At 44.3% G+C, this 17,497-nt stretch overlaps 1 protein-coding gene across 4 annotated transcripts in view; it reads left to right on the top strand.

The window, feature by feature from the left end:
- RLF (RLF zinc finger) overlaps window positions 1–17,497 on the top strand; it is a 109,125-nt gene that overhangs the window by 75,258 nt on the left and 16,370 nt on the right. For 2 of the 4 annotated variants that reach the window (XM_034753861.1, XM_034753862.1), the window contains one exon: window positions 2,289–2,425. In XM_034753861.1, the coding sequence (XP_034609752.1) occupies window positions 2,289–2,425 (137 nt within the window). Of the gene's footprint in view, window positions 1–2,288; window positions 2,426–3,168; window positions 4,316–4,544; window positions 4,597–17,497 lie in introns of those variants that run through there. The other 2 variants (XM_034753864.1, XM_034753863.1) reach the window with 2 other exon arrangements.

Genomic DNA, 17,497 nt, shown 5'->3' with positions numbered 1-17,497 from the left:
GTCAAGCAGGGCCTTAAAAACCTCCACCACCTCCCTAGGTAACCCACCTTAGTGAAATAGTTTTTCCTAATATCCAATGTAGACTTCCCTCACTGCAACTTGAGACCATTGCTTCTTGTTCTGTCATCTACCACCACTGAGAACAGCCTAGCTTCATTCTCTTTGGAACCCCCCTTCAGGTAGTTGAAGACTGTTATCAAATCCCCCCTCACTCTTCTCTTCTGCAGACTAAATAAGCCCAGTTCCCTCAGCCTCTCCTCATAAGTCATATGCTTCAGCCCCCTAAGGATTTCTGTTGCCCTATGCTGGTCCCTCTCTAATTTATGCACATCCTTTCTGTAGTGGGGGACCCAAAACTGGACGCAATACTCCAGATGTGGCCTCACCAGTGCCGAATAGAGGGGAATAATCACTTCCCTTGATTTGCTGGCAATGCTCCTACTAATGCAGCCCCATATTCTTGGCAACAAGAGCACGTTGTTGACTCCTATCCAGCTTCTCGTCCACTGTAATCCCCAGGTCCTTTTCTGCAGAACTGCTGCTTAGCCAGTCGGTCCCCAGCGTGTAGTGGTGCATGGGATTCTTCCTTCCTAAGTGCAGGACTCTGCACTTGTCCTTGTTGAACCTCATCAGATTTCTTTTGGCCCAATCCTCCAATTTGTCTAGGTCACTCTGGAGCCTATCCCTACCCTCCAGCATATCTACCTCTTCCCCAGCTTAGTGTCATCCACAAACTTGCTGAGGGTGCAATCTATTCCATCATTCAGATCATTGAGATCACAAGCTGAATATGAGTCAAAGTGTAACACTGTTGCAAAAGTATCATCAGGAGTGTTGTAAACAGGACAGGAGATGTTGTTCTTCCATTCTACTCTGCGCTGATAAAGCCTCAACTGGAGTATTGTATCCAGTTCTGAGTGCCACATTTGAGGAAAGAGGTGGACAAATTGGAGAAAATCCAGAGAAGCGCAACAAAAATGATTAAAGGTCTAGGAAACATGACCTTTGAGGAAAGATTGAAAAAACTGGGTTTGTTTAGTCTGGCAAATAAAAGACTGAGGGGGACGTAACATTTTTCAAGTATATAAAAGGTTGTTACAAGGAGGAGGGAGGAAAAATTGTTCTCATTAACCTCTGAGGATAAAACAAGATGCAGTGGGCTTAAATTGCAACAAAGGAAGTTTAGGCTGGACATCAGAAAAAATCCCTAACTGTCAGGGTAGTTAAGCTGTGGAACAAATTGCCTAGGAAGGTTGTGGAATCTCTATCATTGGAGGTATTTAAGAACAGATTAGATAAACACCTGTCAAGACATAGTCCTACCTTAAGTGTAGGGGACAGGACTAGATGACCTCTCAAGGTCCCCTCCAGTCCTGCATTTCTATGATTCTGTAGTGTTTGTGTCAGAAGACTAATATTCGTGATTAATAGGCAGTATTGAAGCTATTTCACTAGTGCTCATTTTAAAACATTTGAAACATCTAACTACCTAGATTGTTGGTAGATCTTAAATAGGGTGTTATTGTTTTTTAATTGTAAAATTAAAAGAAATGTATACAACACAGTTGCCAACTTTCACACAGTAAATAAGCACCCCAGCTTTCACAATAAGCCAAAAATCAAGCTAATTCCATTTCAAACCAAGGCAAAAACAAGCCAATCCCTAAGAACCCCATCACTCTTATGTGATTAGATCCCTCTGTCGTGCAGTGTGGGACTGTGGTAGGCCCGCTGTGCACCCCTGACTCTCTCCCCTTTTTGCCCCTGCTTGCCGGGAGCTGATTTAAAAAAAAAAAAAAAAAAAAAAAAAAAAAAAAAAAAAGCAACAAGCTACTAGCCAACAAGCAACTCACAAGCCAATTAAGCCAAAAACAAGCCCAATTTCTGCATCTCCCCCCCCACGTGGGCTTGGCATGTCTGGTACACAACTGAAGTGGTACTTTAGCTTAAACCCATTGGCAGTAGTGCAACAAAGGGCATCTTGCCAAAATCTATTAAAGAGAATTAAAATATCAGGAAATGTTGGGAAGGATAAACAGATGACCATTGGAGAACATAAAAGAGAGGAAGAAAGGTTATGAGACTGGCTTATTCCAGGAGTATTCCTGGTTTTCCTTAAACCTTGAATTTCACATGTCTTAAAGAAGCCAGGAATATTTGCAAGTAGAAAAATTAACTAATGTTAAATACAGTCTGTTAACATACATCATTTAGAAGATTTTGCAAAAAAAATATTCCTGAAGAAACTACATTTATTCTTTTTGACATGATAACATTGTTTTTGTTAGATTGCAAAAGTGGATTGCAAAGAAGTACTAGAGATCATATGTAATTTGGAATCTGAGGGGCAAGATAACACTGCGTTTATTCTTTGTACAACATACCTTACCCAGCAACTTCAAACTGCAACCGTGTATTGCTCTTGGTAAGTAATATATGTGTATATATATATATATTTTTTTTTTCTCACGTATGGTTTATGAAAAGTGCAACAAACAGTTTAACGTTAATTTTAAATGCCACTTTTTCATATAAAAAATATAGAAAGTGATGACTAGACGAAAACCGGATGTTAAATTACAGTATATGCAAACTGTTCATCATTGTTGTGTTAAGGAGCGCTAAAGTGACCTATCTGAAATCACACTTTTTTTCAATCTGTCAGGGTGAGGCATTGTCAGATAGGTATTGAAAAAGAGATTATGGTACCTCTTGAGAAATTAAATCTCCGGAACTTGATGATATTCATTTGAGAATTCTAGAGGCAGTAAAAAGCCAAGTAGCTGAGCTACTAACAAGAATAAATTGGTTCAGTTCATAAAAATATACGTTCTATGAAAAAGAGGTTATCTATGGGTAACTAACTGGAGTTCTTGGGGTTGTTGCTTCTGCACATTCATATTATTAGGATTCATGACCAGCACCATAGGATCACAGAAATATTGGATAAACTGCACAGGTACCTGGTTCTTGGCACTGAACATTTGGGGACCAAGGTTATAAGAGGCATGTAACTCAAGTGCTTCAGTTTCTTCCATTGAACCCCAGAGCCAAAGGTAGATTGATAGGTCTATATGGAACAAGTGAAAGTGGGTTGCATAGAGAGAATGTGCAGTGGCAACACCCCTGAAGAACTCAGTTATTGTAAGAAACCTCTTTTTCTTTCAGGTGACACATTCCCACTGATGAAAATTTGGAAAGCATTACAGTCCCCAGAATGCTGGGATTCTTAACTGAACAGTGATTCAAAAATACTTTCCCAATCCTAACATCAGATCTGCATGTCTAATTCAGGTAGAAGTGCACCCTTACATAACTAAGTGGGAAAGTGGCAGAAGCAGTGCAGAGAAGCTGCTCAGACTCCTGCTGAATAAACCCATAGTTATGGTCCAGGAACCTTGGCTAAGGTGTAGCAGATCTCTGTTCAAAGTCTGATCTGTTTGGGTAGAAACAGGAAGTGCTGCAATTCTTTTAAAGTGGTCCTCATATTCATTTAAACAGTCTATTTTTCTTAAATACCTTACATCTCTCTAGCTAATAGCACATTGCCCTACCCAAGGGCAGAGCCTTGATGTGAATGAGAATCTGAGAAAAACTCCAGAAGCTAATGGTCTGGTTACAGTAAAATTCCAAGATGACTATAAGAAGGAATTGGGGTGGAGATGTCTGACAACCATGTGGAATAACAATTTGGGAGAGAGGATTGTGGGGTCAGCCATAACAGCTTGTAGTTCTTTGAGTAGTGTCCTTCTGGATGCTCCGCTCTAGGTGTGCTAGCACCTCCTGTGCCTTTGATTGGAGATATCTCATAGCAGTGTCTGTTTGGCCTACTCATGTGTGTTAGTCAGTCTCGTGCCCCCAGCTGTTTTATATAGCTTTGCACAGGTGAACCGCCCTCAATTTCTTCTCAACTGCCTCGGCCTGAGACAGAGCTCTCGCAGTTGTACTGCTGAGATTTCCTTAACTCTATTTTTCCTCTCATAATGATAGTAGTAGTAATGTTAGCGTTAGTTTTCTATAGATAGAAGCTTACTCATGGGGGAATTCTGGGTCAAAATAAAAATTCTGCACACTACTGCAAAATTATGCGAATTTTGTCAAAATAAGACTCTCTAATCATGCCAGTTTCAATTATTTTGGTAATTTTATTTCAAAATACCTCTCAGCATGTATCTCTTTCTCTCTCTCTCACACACACACAATTTCCCCTAAGAGGAGAATTAAAGAAACCCCTACAACAACCCAGTTTCTGTTTCTCTGCCTCCTATCCCCCCAGAGCCCAGCTGGGGGGGCCACACACTCACACCACCTTCCCTCCCAGATGCAAGCTGCAAGGCCACCAGACACTCTAACCTCCCCCCCCCCCCCCCCCGAGCCCAGCCAATTCTATGCTTCCTCTGTACCAAAGAAGCCCACTTGGGCTCCAACCACATTTTGGTGCCATCAGCAATCATGCTTCCCTCTAAGCACCCAAAGCCTGCGGCCTTATCCATGGCTACCTCAGTGCAGACTTCAGCCTTTGTACCAATCACCGTTCACCTTAGATTTTTCCAGGTGCCCCACCTTTCCTGAGCGAACATGAGGAAGAGGATTCAAGTGTCACTTCTGGGGTCTCCTCCTCACTCCTACGGAGGTCCCTTCCCAGAATCCTCCTGTGAAGGAGCAACTGTTCATTGCCCACGATTACCACCAAACCCTTGCTGGTATGAGCGCACTTGGGTGCTGCCTCCTATACGGTATGCACCTCCTCCCTAGGCAGCCAATAATTTTCCAGAACGTCAAGTGCCCCCCACCATAGAGAGGAGTAACCAGCATCACCTACTCCCTCCAGAGACCTGATGCTCCAGAGGAATCTTTCAAGACAAGGGAAACTAGAGCTGATGAAGGGATCTCCCCCCATGGCCAACATCTCCTTTTCATTTCCTACTCCTGGGGAAATTCTGTGCATCTGCGGATGTGCAGAATTCCTCTCCTATGTAATTTTGTATTTTCCTGCATAAAAAAACATTTTGCTTAATTGCTGCAGTTCTGCCTTTTGCCTGCCAGCCAGCTGCATTCAGGCTGGCTGTTCTAGTGCTACAACAACCTCTGGTGGGCAAAAGGTTGAACTGCAGCACTGCTTAGGCAAAATGTATTTTATGCGGGAAAATACAAAATTCTATGCCCAGTGCTGCAGAATTTCCCCCAGGAGTAGAAGTTCATCACAGCACCCTGCCCACGGAGCCATGTTAGGAAAGAGTAGAGCATACAGGGCTGCTGGTGGGGTGTCAGACTGGGGTTCAGAATGGCTAATGGGGGGGACGACACACAGGTGCATGGACTCAGGAGCTAGTGGGGTGATAGCATTGAGGATGGGGAAGGGGGGTGTGGGGACGGGCAGACATACCTGACTGAAGGGAGAGGCTTGGGGACAGCCAGGGTCTGCATGGGGGAGGCTTCCCAATATCCTAACAATCCCTCCCACCTGCCAGAAAAACCTCACACCCAACACCCTCCAGGATCACTCCTTTGCTCCTTCCCTCTCCCTCAGCTCCTCCATTACCCTGACTCCCCCAAGCCTTTGTACTGCTTCTGACAAGTGCAGGAAATACAGTTCTGTATTGTAATTTAAATGAATTGCACAAAGTTCTGAATTAATATGCTTAGTAAGGAAACTCCCTTCTCTTCATGTGTCATTATATAATGCCTGCATCTGTAATTTTCACTCCATGCATCTGAAGAAATGAGGTTTTAACCCGCGAAAGCTAATGCCCAAATAAATCCCTTGACACGACTGATACTGCTGCCTGTTCAGTTGCTGCAACGGAGGTGATGAGAGCCTCCTGACTTTAGCTCTCTGGATTCCCAAAGGAGGTCCAGAATACAGTAGAAGACCTTCTCTGAGTACAGTAGAGGATGGGTCAAAGTTGCTCGCAAATAGCACAGACGAGTCTCTGCAAACATTGAAAGGCTCTAGAGTGACCTTATGTTTTTTTGATATCTAAACTCTGACCTACAAGAGAAAACTCAGCAAGTGTGGAAACAGACCAGAGATCCCACCCCCTCCAATTCCTTATCTCCCAGAGGTCATATGAACCACATCAGAGAAGACCAGAGATTTCAGAGAAGGAAACCATCCTCTTAGCCTCCCGCCTTGCACCTATCCACCTCCAAGCAGCAATTTTGATGGGTTGGTCAAGGTTTGACTTGCCATCCTCATGCTCTTCAGCTGCACCGATTTACCAGTCTTCCTTCCTTTGGCGACCACCTATACCGCTTCAGGCAAGCCTGGGAGTCAGTCACTACGGACAAGTGGGTTTTGGAGATCATCTCCACAGGTAACCCATTCCAGTGCTTCACCACCCTCCTAGTGAAAAAGTTTTTCCTAATATCCAACGTAGACCTCCCCCACTGCAACTTGAGACCATTGCTTCTTGTTCTGTCATCTACCACCACTGAGAACAGCCTAGCTCCATTCTCTTTGGAACCCCCCTTCAGGTAGTTGAAGGCTGCTATCAAATCCCCCCTCACTCTTCTCTTTGGCAGACTAAATAAGCCCAGTTCCCTCAGCCTCTCCTTATAAGTCATGGGTACCAGCCCCCTAATCATTTTCTTTGCCCTCCGCTGGACTCTCTCCAATTTGTCCACATCCCTTCTGTAGTGGGGGGACCAAAACTGGACGCAATACTCCAGATGTGGCCTCACCAATGCCGAATAGAGGGGAATAATCACTTCCCGCAATCTGCTGGCAATACTACTGATACAGCCCAATATGCCGTTGGCCTTTTTGACAACAAGGGCACACTGCTGACTCATATCCAGCTTTTCATCCACTGTAATCCCCAGGTCCTTTTCTGCAGAACTGCTGCTTAGCTAGTTGGTCCCCAGCCTGTAGTGGTGTATAGGATTCTTCCTTCCTAAGTGCAGGACTCTGCACTTGTCCTTGTTGAACCTCATCAGATTTCTTTTGGCCCAATCCTCCAATTTGTCTAGGTCACTCTGGAGCCTATCCCTACACTCCAGCGTATCTACTTCTCACCCAGCTTAGTGTCATCTGCAAACTTGCTGAGGGTGCAATTCATCCCATCATCCAGATAATTAATAAAGCTATTGAACAAAACTGTCCTCAGAACCCACCTGTGGAGCACTCCGCTTGATACCAGCTGCCAACTAGACATCGAGCATTTGATCGCTACCTGTTGAGCCCGACAATCTAGCCAGCTTTCTATCTGCCTTATAATCCATTCATCCAATACATATTTTTTTAACTTGCTGACAAGAATACTGTGGGAGACCGTATCAAAAGCTTTGCTAAAGTCAAGATCTATCCACAGAGGCAGTTCTCGTCATAGGAGGCAATCAGGTTGGTTAGGCATGACGTGCCCTTGGTGAATCCATGTTGACTGTTCCTGATCACCTTCCTCTCCTCCAAGTGCTTCAGAATGGATTCCTTGAGGGCCTGCTCCATGATTTTGTCGGGGACTGAAGTGAGGTTGACGGGTCTGTAGTTCCCTGGGTTCTCTTTCTTCCCTTTTTAAAATATGGGCACTATATTTGCCTTTTTCCAATCGAGCAGAGCAGTACTATCTCCTCCCATGGCTTGCATGCTATGCCTCTGTTAATGCAGCCTAAAATTGCATTTGCTTTGTTTGCAACAGCATCACATTGCTGACTCATTTTGAGGTTGTGATCCACCATAACTCCCAGATCCTTCTCAGCAGGGCTACTGCCAAAGCTAGTTATTCCCCATTTTGTATTTGTGCATTTGGTTTTTCTTCCCTAATTGTAGCGCCTTACATTTGTCTTTGTTGAATTTCATTTTGTTATCTATAGCCTAGTCCTCCAATCTATCAAGGTCCCTCTGAATTTTAGTTCTCTCCTCCAAGATGTTGGCAACCCCCTAGTTTTGTCATCTGCAAACTTGATCAGTATGCTTTCTATTCCTACATCAAGTTCATTAATAAAGATGTTAAACAATTCCAGAACAGATCCCTGTGGATTCCCCACTTGAGACCTCCCTCCAATCCCACATCATTCCATTAATAGTTACTCTTTCTTTGTGGTTGTTTAGCCAATTATGTATTCACTTAATGGTAGTTTGGCCAAGCCTGCGTTTCTCCAACTTGCCAATTAGAACAGAGGTGGGCAAACTACGGCCCACGGGCCACATCCGGTCCACAGGACCCTCTTGCCTGGTCCCTGAGCTCTTGGCCTGGGAGGCTAGCCCCTGGTTCCTCCCCTGCAGCTTCAGCTCACTGTGCCACTGGTGCAATGCTCCTGGCAGCGGGGCTGCAAGCTCTTTCCAGGCCGCGCTCTGCAGCTGCGCTGCCCAACCCGGTGCTCTGTGCTGCGCGGTGGCGTGGCTGGCTCCAGCCAGGCAGCAGGGCTGCCTGTCCTGGTGCTCTGGGCAGCATGGCTGTAGCACCGCCAGCCACTGGTGCTCCAGGCAGCGCGGCAAGGGGGCAGGGAGCAGGGGGCTTGGATAGAGGGCAGGGGAGTTCGGGGTGGTGGTCAGGGGGCGGGGGTGTGGATAGGGGGCGGGGCAGTCAGAGGGTGGGGGAACAGAGGGGTTGAATGGGGGCAGGGGCAGTCAGGAAGGAGGGGGGGTTGGATGGGGTGGCGGGGGGCAGTCGGGTGGGGGTCCAAGAGCGGTCAGAGGACAGGGAGGGAGGGATGGATGGGTGGGGGCGTCAGGGAACAGGGGGGTCGGATGGGGCAGGAGTCCCGGGTGGGTCATCTGGAGGCAAGAAGTGTGTGGTGGGGGAGTAGGATAGGGGGCGAGGGCCATGCCTCCCCAGCTGGCTCTCCATGCAATTTTGAAAACCTGTTGTGGCCATCAGGCCAAAGAGTTTGTCCACCCCTGGATTAGAATGTCTCGTGGGACTATGTCAAAAGCTTTGCTGAAGTTAAGGTATATTTTGTCCACCACACTCCCTCATACATCAAACCAGTTACCCTGTCAAAGAACAAAATCAAACTGGTTTTGCATGATTTGTTCTTAGTAAAGGGTTTCTTCAGGTATGTTAGCAACAAGAAGGTGGTCAAGGAAAGTGTGGACCCCTTACTGAATGAGGGAGACAACCTAGTGACAGAGGATGTGGAAAAAGCTAATGTACTCAATGCTTTTTTTGCCTCTTTCTTCACGAACAAGGTCAGCTCCCAGACGGCTGCACAGGGCAGCACAGCATGGGGAGGAGGTGACCAGCCCTCTGTGGAGAAGAAGTGATTCAGGACTATTTAGTAAAGCTGGATGAGCACAAGTCCATGAGGTCGGTGCTAAAGGAGTTGGCGGGTGTGATTGCAGAGCCATTGGCCGTTATCTTTGAAAACTCATGGCAATCGGGGGAGGTCCCGAATGACAGTATTCTTGCCAGCAAGTTAAAGTAGTATGGGCTGGATGAATGGACTATAAGGTGGATAGAAAGCTGGCTAGATTGTTAGGCTCAACGGGTAATGATCAATGGCTCCATGTCTAGTTGGCAGCCGGTATCAAGCGGAGTGCCCCAAGGGTCTGTCCGGGGGCCGGGTTCGTTCAATATCTTCATTAATGATCTGGAGGATGGCGTGGACTGCATTCTCAGATGACACTAAACTGGGAGGAGTGGTAGATCCGCTGTAGGGTAGGGATAGGATACAGAGGGACCTAGACAAATAAGATAATTGGGCCAAAAGAAACCTGATGAGGTTCAACAAGGACAAGTGCAGAGTCCTGCTCTTAAGACGGAAGAATCCCATGCACTGCTACAGACTAGGGACCGAACGGCTAGGCAGCAGTTCTGCAGAAAAGGACCTAGGGGTTACAGTGGACGAGAAGCTGGATATGAGTCAACAGTGTGCCCTTGTTGCCAAGAAGACTAACGGCATTTTGGGCGCTATAAGTAGGGGCATTGCCAGCAGATTGAGGGATGTGATCATTCCCCTCTATTGGACATTGGTGAGGCCTCATCTGGAGTACTGTCCAGTTTTGGGCCCCACACTACAAGAAGGATGTGGACAAATTGGAAAGAGTCCAGCGGAGGGCAACAAAAATGATTAGGGGGCTGGAGCACATGTCTTATGAGGACAGGCTGAAGGAACTGGGATTGTTTAGTCTGCAGAAGAGAAGAATGAAGGGGGATTTGATAGCTGCTTTCAGCTACCCGAAAGGGGGTTCCAAAGAGGATGGATTTAGACTATTCTCAGTGGTGGCAGATGACAGAACAAGGAGTAATGGTCTCAAGTTGCAGTGGGGAAGGTTTAGGTTGGATATTAGGAAAAACTTTTTCACTAGGAGGGTGGTGAAGCACTGGAATGGGTTACCTAGGGAGGTGGTGGAATTGCCTTCCTTAGAGGTTTTTAAGGTCAGGCTTGACAAAGCCCTGGCTGGGATGATTTAGTTGGGGATTGGTCCTGCTTTGAGCAGGGGGTTGGACTAGATGACCTCCTGAGGTCCCTTCCAACCCTGTTTATTCTATGATTATTTGTCTCCATACTGGTTTCATCTCCAAACACCCACTCCACCTTAGAGGGCACTGCTCTATAGTCGCCTAGAGTGGAACCCCCATAGGGACACCACCCAAAGAAGAAATGGCTACTTACCCTGCTAAGTAACTGTGGTTCTTCAAGATATGTCCCCCTATGGGTGCTCCACTACCTGGAGTCCTTCCTCTTTGCTTCAGAGTTCTCTGTTGTGGGGCTTTGCAGTGGAGAAGGAACTGAAGGTGGTCCATCTGTGCAATGCCATGTAACAGCTAGGGGCGCTAGACTGACTAATATGCATGTGTGGACGGAAAGGACACTACTATGAGAAATCTCTGATCAAAGGCGCAGAGGGCAGTAGTGTACTGAGAGAATTTTATCTAGTGGTTTCTGCTGCAAAACTGTGACATCTGTTTGAGCTATAATATATCTTTTAGAAAGATATCCAGTCTTCTGAGATGTAAAAACTTCAAGTGATGGAGAATCCACCACATCCATATGTGAGATTTTCTAATGGTTAATTTGCCTTCACTATTTAAAAATATGAATTTTTTTATGGATACCTGGAATAATGAGCACCTTTCCGGAGGATAAGATGGTTCCTCTATCAGTTTAATGAGCACCAGATATAAATCCCACAGAGAGACTTGTAAGTTTTTAGTGAAAAAATACTTAACTAGAACATTAACACTTCAAGAACCTCTTTGTTCTCAAAGACTCAGACTTTAGGTGCAGGGATTCTCCAAAATTATTGCCACCCAAATGCAGAATCTCTTCCACTTGTGAGAGTAACTTCATAGAATGAATGACTTTCTGGACTGCTGTAGTATCTCCTGTACTTGAACAAAACTTTTAAATCTTACACAGTTAAAGTCCCACAATCCATGCTATCATATTCTGGGTTGAGATATTGGATTTTGCCTTTTCTTGAGTTAGCAGTTTTGGAGAAAGCAGTAGATGGAGAGAAGATTTGAGATATATCCAGCAGATGAGTCTGGCTCATGTTGTAGCCACTAAGATGACTCTAGCCCTGTCTTGTCTTCTAGATATGTGGAAATCAGGAGCGTTGTCAGAGGAAGCTTAGAATGTCACCCTGCTCCAAAGTAGAAGAAAAATCCTAGAGATAGTCCATTACCATCTGAGAGCAGAGCCTTGGGTACTGTTTGCCACAAGGTCATCTTCCAAAATATCCAGTTTACCTTTGATTTTTTTTCAGGGACCATCAGTGTGGTTCTGGAGCATGAAAGGGCAACCCTTGGGCAGATAAATGAATAGTCATGGGCTAGATTTGTTCTATATGCAAGTTATGTAACAGAGTTTCCCGCAGAGTTTGTCTGAAGTGAGCTCCTCCCTGTTTGTTGATGTAGTACATTGTGCGTTTATTCCTAGACCTAATGATTCATATCATTAGGGGGGAGGGATAGCTCAGTGGTTTGAGCATTGGCCTGCTAAACCCAGGGTTGTGAGTTCAGTCCGTGAGGGGGCCACTTTAGGGATCTGGGGCAAAATCAGTACTTGGTCCTGCTAGTGAAGGCAGGGGGCTGGACTTGATGACCTTTCAAGGTCCCTTCCAATTCTAGGAGATAGGATATCTCCATTATTTATTTAATTTTTTTTTTTTATTATTATATTAAGGGACACTATTAAGGGCCCAAAAGCAAGCTATTCCGCTGGGTAGGAAAGATAGAAAATGTGGCAAAAGACCACCTTGGCTTAGCTACGAGATCTTGCGTGATCTAAAAAATAAAAAGGAGTCATATAAAAAATGGAAACTAGGACAAATTACAAAGGATGAATATAGGCAAACACCACAGGAATACAGGGGCAAGATTATAAAGGCAAAGGCACAAAATGAGCTCAAACTAGCTACAGGAATAAAGGGAAACAAGAAGACTTTTTATCAATACATTAGAAGCAAGAGGAAGACTAAGGACAGGGTAGGCACACTGCTCAGTGAAGAGGGAGAAACAGTAACAGGAAACTTGGAAATGACAGAGATGCTTAAGGACTTCTTTGTTTTGGTCTTCACCGAGAAGTCTGAAGGAATGCCTAACACAGTGAATGCTAATGGGAAGGGGGTAGGTTTAGAAGATGAAATAAAAAAAGAACACCCTAAAAATCACTTAGAAAAGTTAGATGCCTGCAAGTCACCAGGGCCTGATGAAATGCATCCTAGAATACTCAAGGAGCTAATAGAGGAGGTATCTGAGCCTCTTGCTATTATCTTTGGAAAATCATGGGAGACAGGAGAGATTCCAGAAGACTGGAAAAGGGCAAATATAGTGCCCACCTATAAAAAGGAAAATAAAAACAACCCAGGAAACTACAGACCAGTTAGTTTAACGTCTCTGCCTGGGAAGATAATGGAGCAAATAATTAAGGAAATCATCTGCAAACACTTGGAAGGTGGTAAGGTGATAAGGAATAGCCAGCATGGATTTGTAAAGAACAAATCATGTCAAACCAATCTGACAGCTTTCTTTGATAGGATAACGAGTCTTGTGGATAAGGGAGAAGCGGTGCATGTGGTATACCTAGACTTTTGGCATTTGATACGGTCTCGCATGATATTCTTATCAATAAACTAGGCAAATACAACTTAGATGGGGCTACTATAACGTGGGTGCATAACTGGCTGGATAACCATACTCAGTAGTTATTAATGGTTCCCAATCCTGCTGGAAAGGTATAACAAGTGGGGTTCTGCAGGGGTCTGTTTTGGGACCGGCTCTGTTCAATATCTTCATCAATGACTTAGATATTGGCATAGAATGTACACTTATTAAGTTTGCAGATGATACCAAACTGGGAGGGATTGCAACTGCTTTGGAGGATAGGGTCATAATTCAAAATGATCTGGACAAATTGGAGAAATGGTCTGAGGTAAACAGGATCAAGTTTAAGAAAGACAAATGCAAAGTGCTCCATTTAGAAAGGAACAATCAGTTACACGCATACAGAATGGGAAGAGACTGTCTAGGAAGGAGTACGGCAGAAAGGGATCTAGGGGTTATAGTGGACCACAAGCTAAATGAGTCAACAGTGTGATGCTGTTGCAAAAAAAAGCAAGCATGATTCTGGGATGCATTAAGAGTTCTGTTGTGAGCAAGACACGAGAAGTCATTCTTCTGCTCTACTCTGCGCTGGTTAGGCCTCAACTGGAGTATTGTGTCCAGTTCTGGGCACCGCATTTCAAGAAAGATGTGGAGAAATTGGAAAGGGTCCAGAGAAGAGCAAGAAGAATGATTAAAGTTCTAGAGAACATGACCTATGAAGGAAGGCTGAAAGAATTGGGTTTGTTTAGTTTGGAAAAGAGAAGACTGAGAGGGGACATGATAGCAGTTTTCAGGTATCTAAAAGGAGGAGGAGGGAGAAAACTTGTTCACCTTAGCCTCTAAGGATAGAACAAGAAGCAATGGGCTTAAACTGCAGCACGGGAGGTTTAGGTTGGACATTAGGAAAAAGTTCCTGTCAGGGTGGCTAAACACTGGAATAAATTGCCTAGGGAGGTTGTGGAATCTCCATCTCTGGAGATATTTAAGAGTAGGTTAGATAAATGTCTATCTGGGATGGTCTAGACAGTACTGGGTCCTGCCATGAGGGCAGGGGACTGGACTCGATGACCTCTCGAGGTCCCTTCCAGTCCTAGAATCTATGAATCTATAAGAATCGAGAAATTTTGTCTCTGCTTTTCATCCTGAAGTGACATGCTCCCAGTCAATACGGGGAGAATTGAAATCCCCCCCAATTACTGAGTTCTTAATTTTGATAGCCTCTCTAATTTCCCTTGGCATTTCATCGTCACTATCACTGTCCTGGTCAGGTGGTCAATAATAGATCCCTAATGTTATATTCTTATTAGAGCATGAAATTACTATCCATAGAGATTCTATGGAACATGTGGATTCACTTAAGATTTTTACTTCATTTGATTCTACATTTTCTTTCACATATAGTGCCATCCCCCTCCCCCCCATGACCTGTTCTGTCCTTCTAATATATTTTGTACCCCAGAATGATTGTGTCCCACTGATTGTCCTCAGTCCACCAGGTTTCTGTGATGCCTATTATATCAATATCTTCCTTTAACACAAGGCACTCTAGTTCACCCATCTTATTATTTAGACTTCTAGCATTTATGTACAAGCACTTTAAAAACTCGTCACTGTATATTTGTCTGCCCTTTTCTGATGTGTCCGATTCTTTATGTGAATGTTTCTCGTCTGATCTGGCCCCTAACATTATCCTCTTCCATCCTCTCCTCCTGCCTAAAACCTAGAGAATCTCTATCAATAGATCAGAGGGATAGCCGTGTTAGTCTGGATCTGTAAAAAGCGACAGAGTCCTGTGGCATCTTATAGACTAACAGACGTATTGGAGCATAAGCTTTCATGGGTGACGAAAGCTTATGCTCCAATACGTCTATTAGTCTATAAGGTGCCACAGGACTCTGTCGCTTTCTATCAATAGGTTTCAGAGTAGCAGCCATGTTAGTCTGTATCCGCAAAAAGAACAGGAGTACTTGTGGACTTTAGAGACTAACAAAGTGGGCTGTAGCCCACGAAAGCTTATGCTCTAATAAATTTGTTAGTCTCTAAGGTGCCACAAGTACTCCTTTTCTTTCTATCAATAGACTCTCCCGTAAGACAAGTCTCTGTCCGATCCACGTGCAGCAGTCGGCTTTCCCCCATCTCTTAGTTTAAAAATTGCTCTGCAACCTTTTTAATGTTAAGTGCCAGCAGTCTGGTTCCACTTTGGTTTAGGTGGAGCCTCCTGTATAGGCTCCCAAAAGTTTCCCCAGTTCCTAATGAATCTAAACCCCTCCTCTCTACACCGTCTCATCCATGATTGAGACTCTGAAGCTCTGCCTGCCTACCTACCTGGCCCTGTGCGTGGAACTGGGAGCATTTCTGAGAATGACGCCATAGAGGTTTCTTTGCTTCAGTCTTCATGGCTGAGGAAGTTAGGGAGATTCCCAAACCTGAGCTGACTTTTGTAGGTGACAAATCTGAGGAATTGTCACAGATTGAGGTGTCACTAGAGGAGATTTTGGAATTAAGTGATAAACTTAACAGTAACAAGTCACCAGGACCAGATGGCATTCACCCAAGAGTTCTGAAAGAACTCAAATGTGAAGTTGCGGAACTATGGTTACTATGGTTACTATGGTTTGTAACCTGTCCTGTAAATCGGCTTCTGTACCCAATGACTGGAAGATACCTAATGTAACGCCAGTATTTAAAAAGGGCTCTAGAGGTGATCCTGGCAATTACAGACTAATGTCAGTACCAGGCAAATTAGTTGAAACAATAGTAAAGAATAAAATTGTCAGACACATAGAAGAACATACATTTTGGGCAAAAGTCAACATGGTTTCTGTAAAGGGAAATCATGTCTTACTAATCTATTAGAGTTCTTTGAAGGGGTCAACAAACATGTGGACAAGGGGGATCCAGTGGACGTAGTGTACTTAGATTTCCAGAAAGCCTTTGACAAGGTCCCTCACCGAATGCTCTTACATAAATTAAGTTGTCATGGGATAAGAGGAAAGGTCTTTTCATGGATTGAGAACTGGTTAAAAAACAGGGAACAAAGGGTAGGAATAAATGGTAAATTCTCAGAATGGAGAGGGGTAACTAATGGTATTTCCCAAGGGGTCAGTCCTAGGACCAATCCCATTCAACTTATTCATAAATGATCTGGAGAAAGGGGTAAACAGTGAGGTGGCAAAGTTTGCAGATGACACTAAACAGCTCAAGATAGTTAAGACCAAAGCAAACTTTGAAGAACTTCAAAAAGATCTCACAAAACTAAGTGATTGGGAAACAAAATGGCAAATGAAATTGAATGTGGATAAATGTAGAGTAATGCACATTGGGAAAAAATAACCCCAACTATACATACAATATGATGGGGGGCTAATTTAGCTACAACGAATCAGGAAAAAGATCTTGGAGTCATCGTGGATAGTTCTCTGAAGACTTCCACACAGTGTGCAGCAGCGGTTGAAAAAGCAAACAGGATGTTAGGAATCATTAAAAAGGGGATAGAAAAAGATGGAGAGTATCTTATTGCCCTTATATAAATCCATGGTACGCCCACATCTTAAATACTGCGTACAGCTGTGGTGATCTCATCTCAAAAAAGATATACTGGCATTAGAATAGATTCAGAGAGGGGCAACTAAAATGATTAGGGGTTTGGAACGGGTCCCATATGAGGAGAGATTAAAGAGGCTAGGACTTTTCAGCTTGGAAAAAAGGAGACTAAGGTGGGCTATGATAGAGGTATATAAAATCATGAGTGATGTGGAGAAAGTAAATAACCTTTCCTTATTTACTTGTTCCCATAATACAAGAACTAGGGGCCACCAAATGAAATTAATGGGTAGAGTTAATAGTGCCCATCTTCAAAAAGGAGTTGCTGGGGAACGATAGTCAAGTCAGCCTGATTTCAATACCTGTGAAGTACTAGACTAATGAATAAAACATTCTAATACTTCATACTTGGACGATGAAGGGGTAACCACTTAGGCAGCATTGATTTACAGAATCATTGAATATCAGGGTTGGAAGGGACCTCAGGAGGTCATCTAGTCCAACCCCCTGCTCAAAGCACGACCAATCCCCAACTAAATCATCCCAGCCAGGGCTTTGTCAAGCCTGATCTTAAAAACCACTAAGGAAGGAGATTCCACCACCTCCCTAGATAACCCATTCCAGTGCTTCACCACTGTCCTAGTGAAAAAGTTTTTCCTAATATCCAACCTAAACCTCCCCCACTGCAACTTGAGACCATTACTGTTTTAAAAGGAAGTTCTTCACACAGCGCACAGTCAACTTGTGGAACTCCTTGCCTGAGGAGGTTGTGAAGGCTAGGATATAACCGCATTTAAAAGAGAACTGGATAAATTCATGGAGGTTAAGTCTGTTAGTGGCTATTAGCCAGGATGGGTAAGGAATGTTGTCCCTAGCCTCTGTTTGTCAGAGGGTGGAGGTGGATGGCAGGAGAGAGATCACTTGATCATTACCTGTTAGGTTCACTCCCTCTGGGGCACCTG

Source organism: Trachemys scripta, chromosome 20, assembly GCF_013100865.1.
Source record: "Trachemys scripta elegans isolate TJP31775 chromosome 20, CAS_Tse_1.0, whole genome shotgun sequence".
NCBI classification, from domain to species: domain Eukaryota; kingdom Metazoa; phylum Chordata; order Testudines; family Emydidae; genus Trachemys; species Trachemys scripta.
Note: the sequence above shows the minus strand (reverse complement) of the source record. Positions and strands in the feature narration are given on the sequence as shown.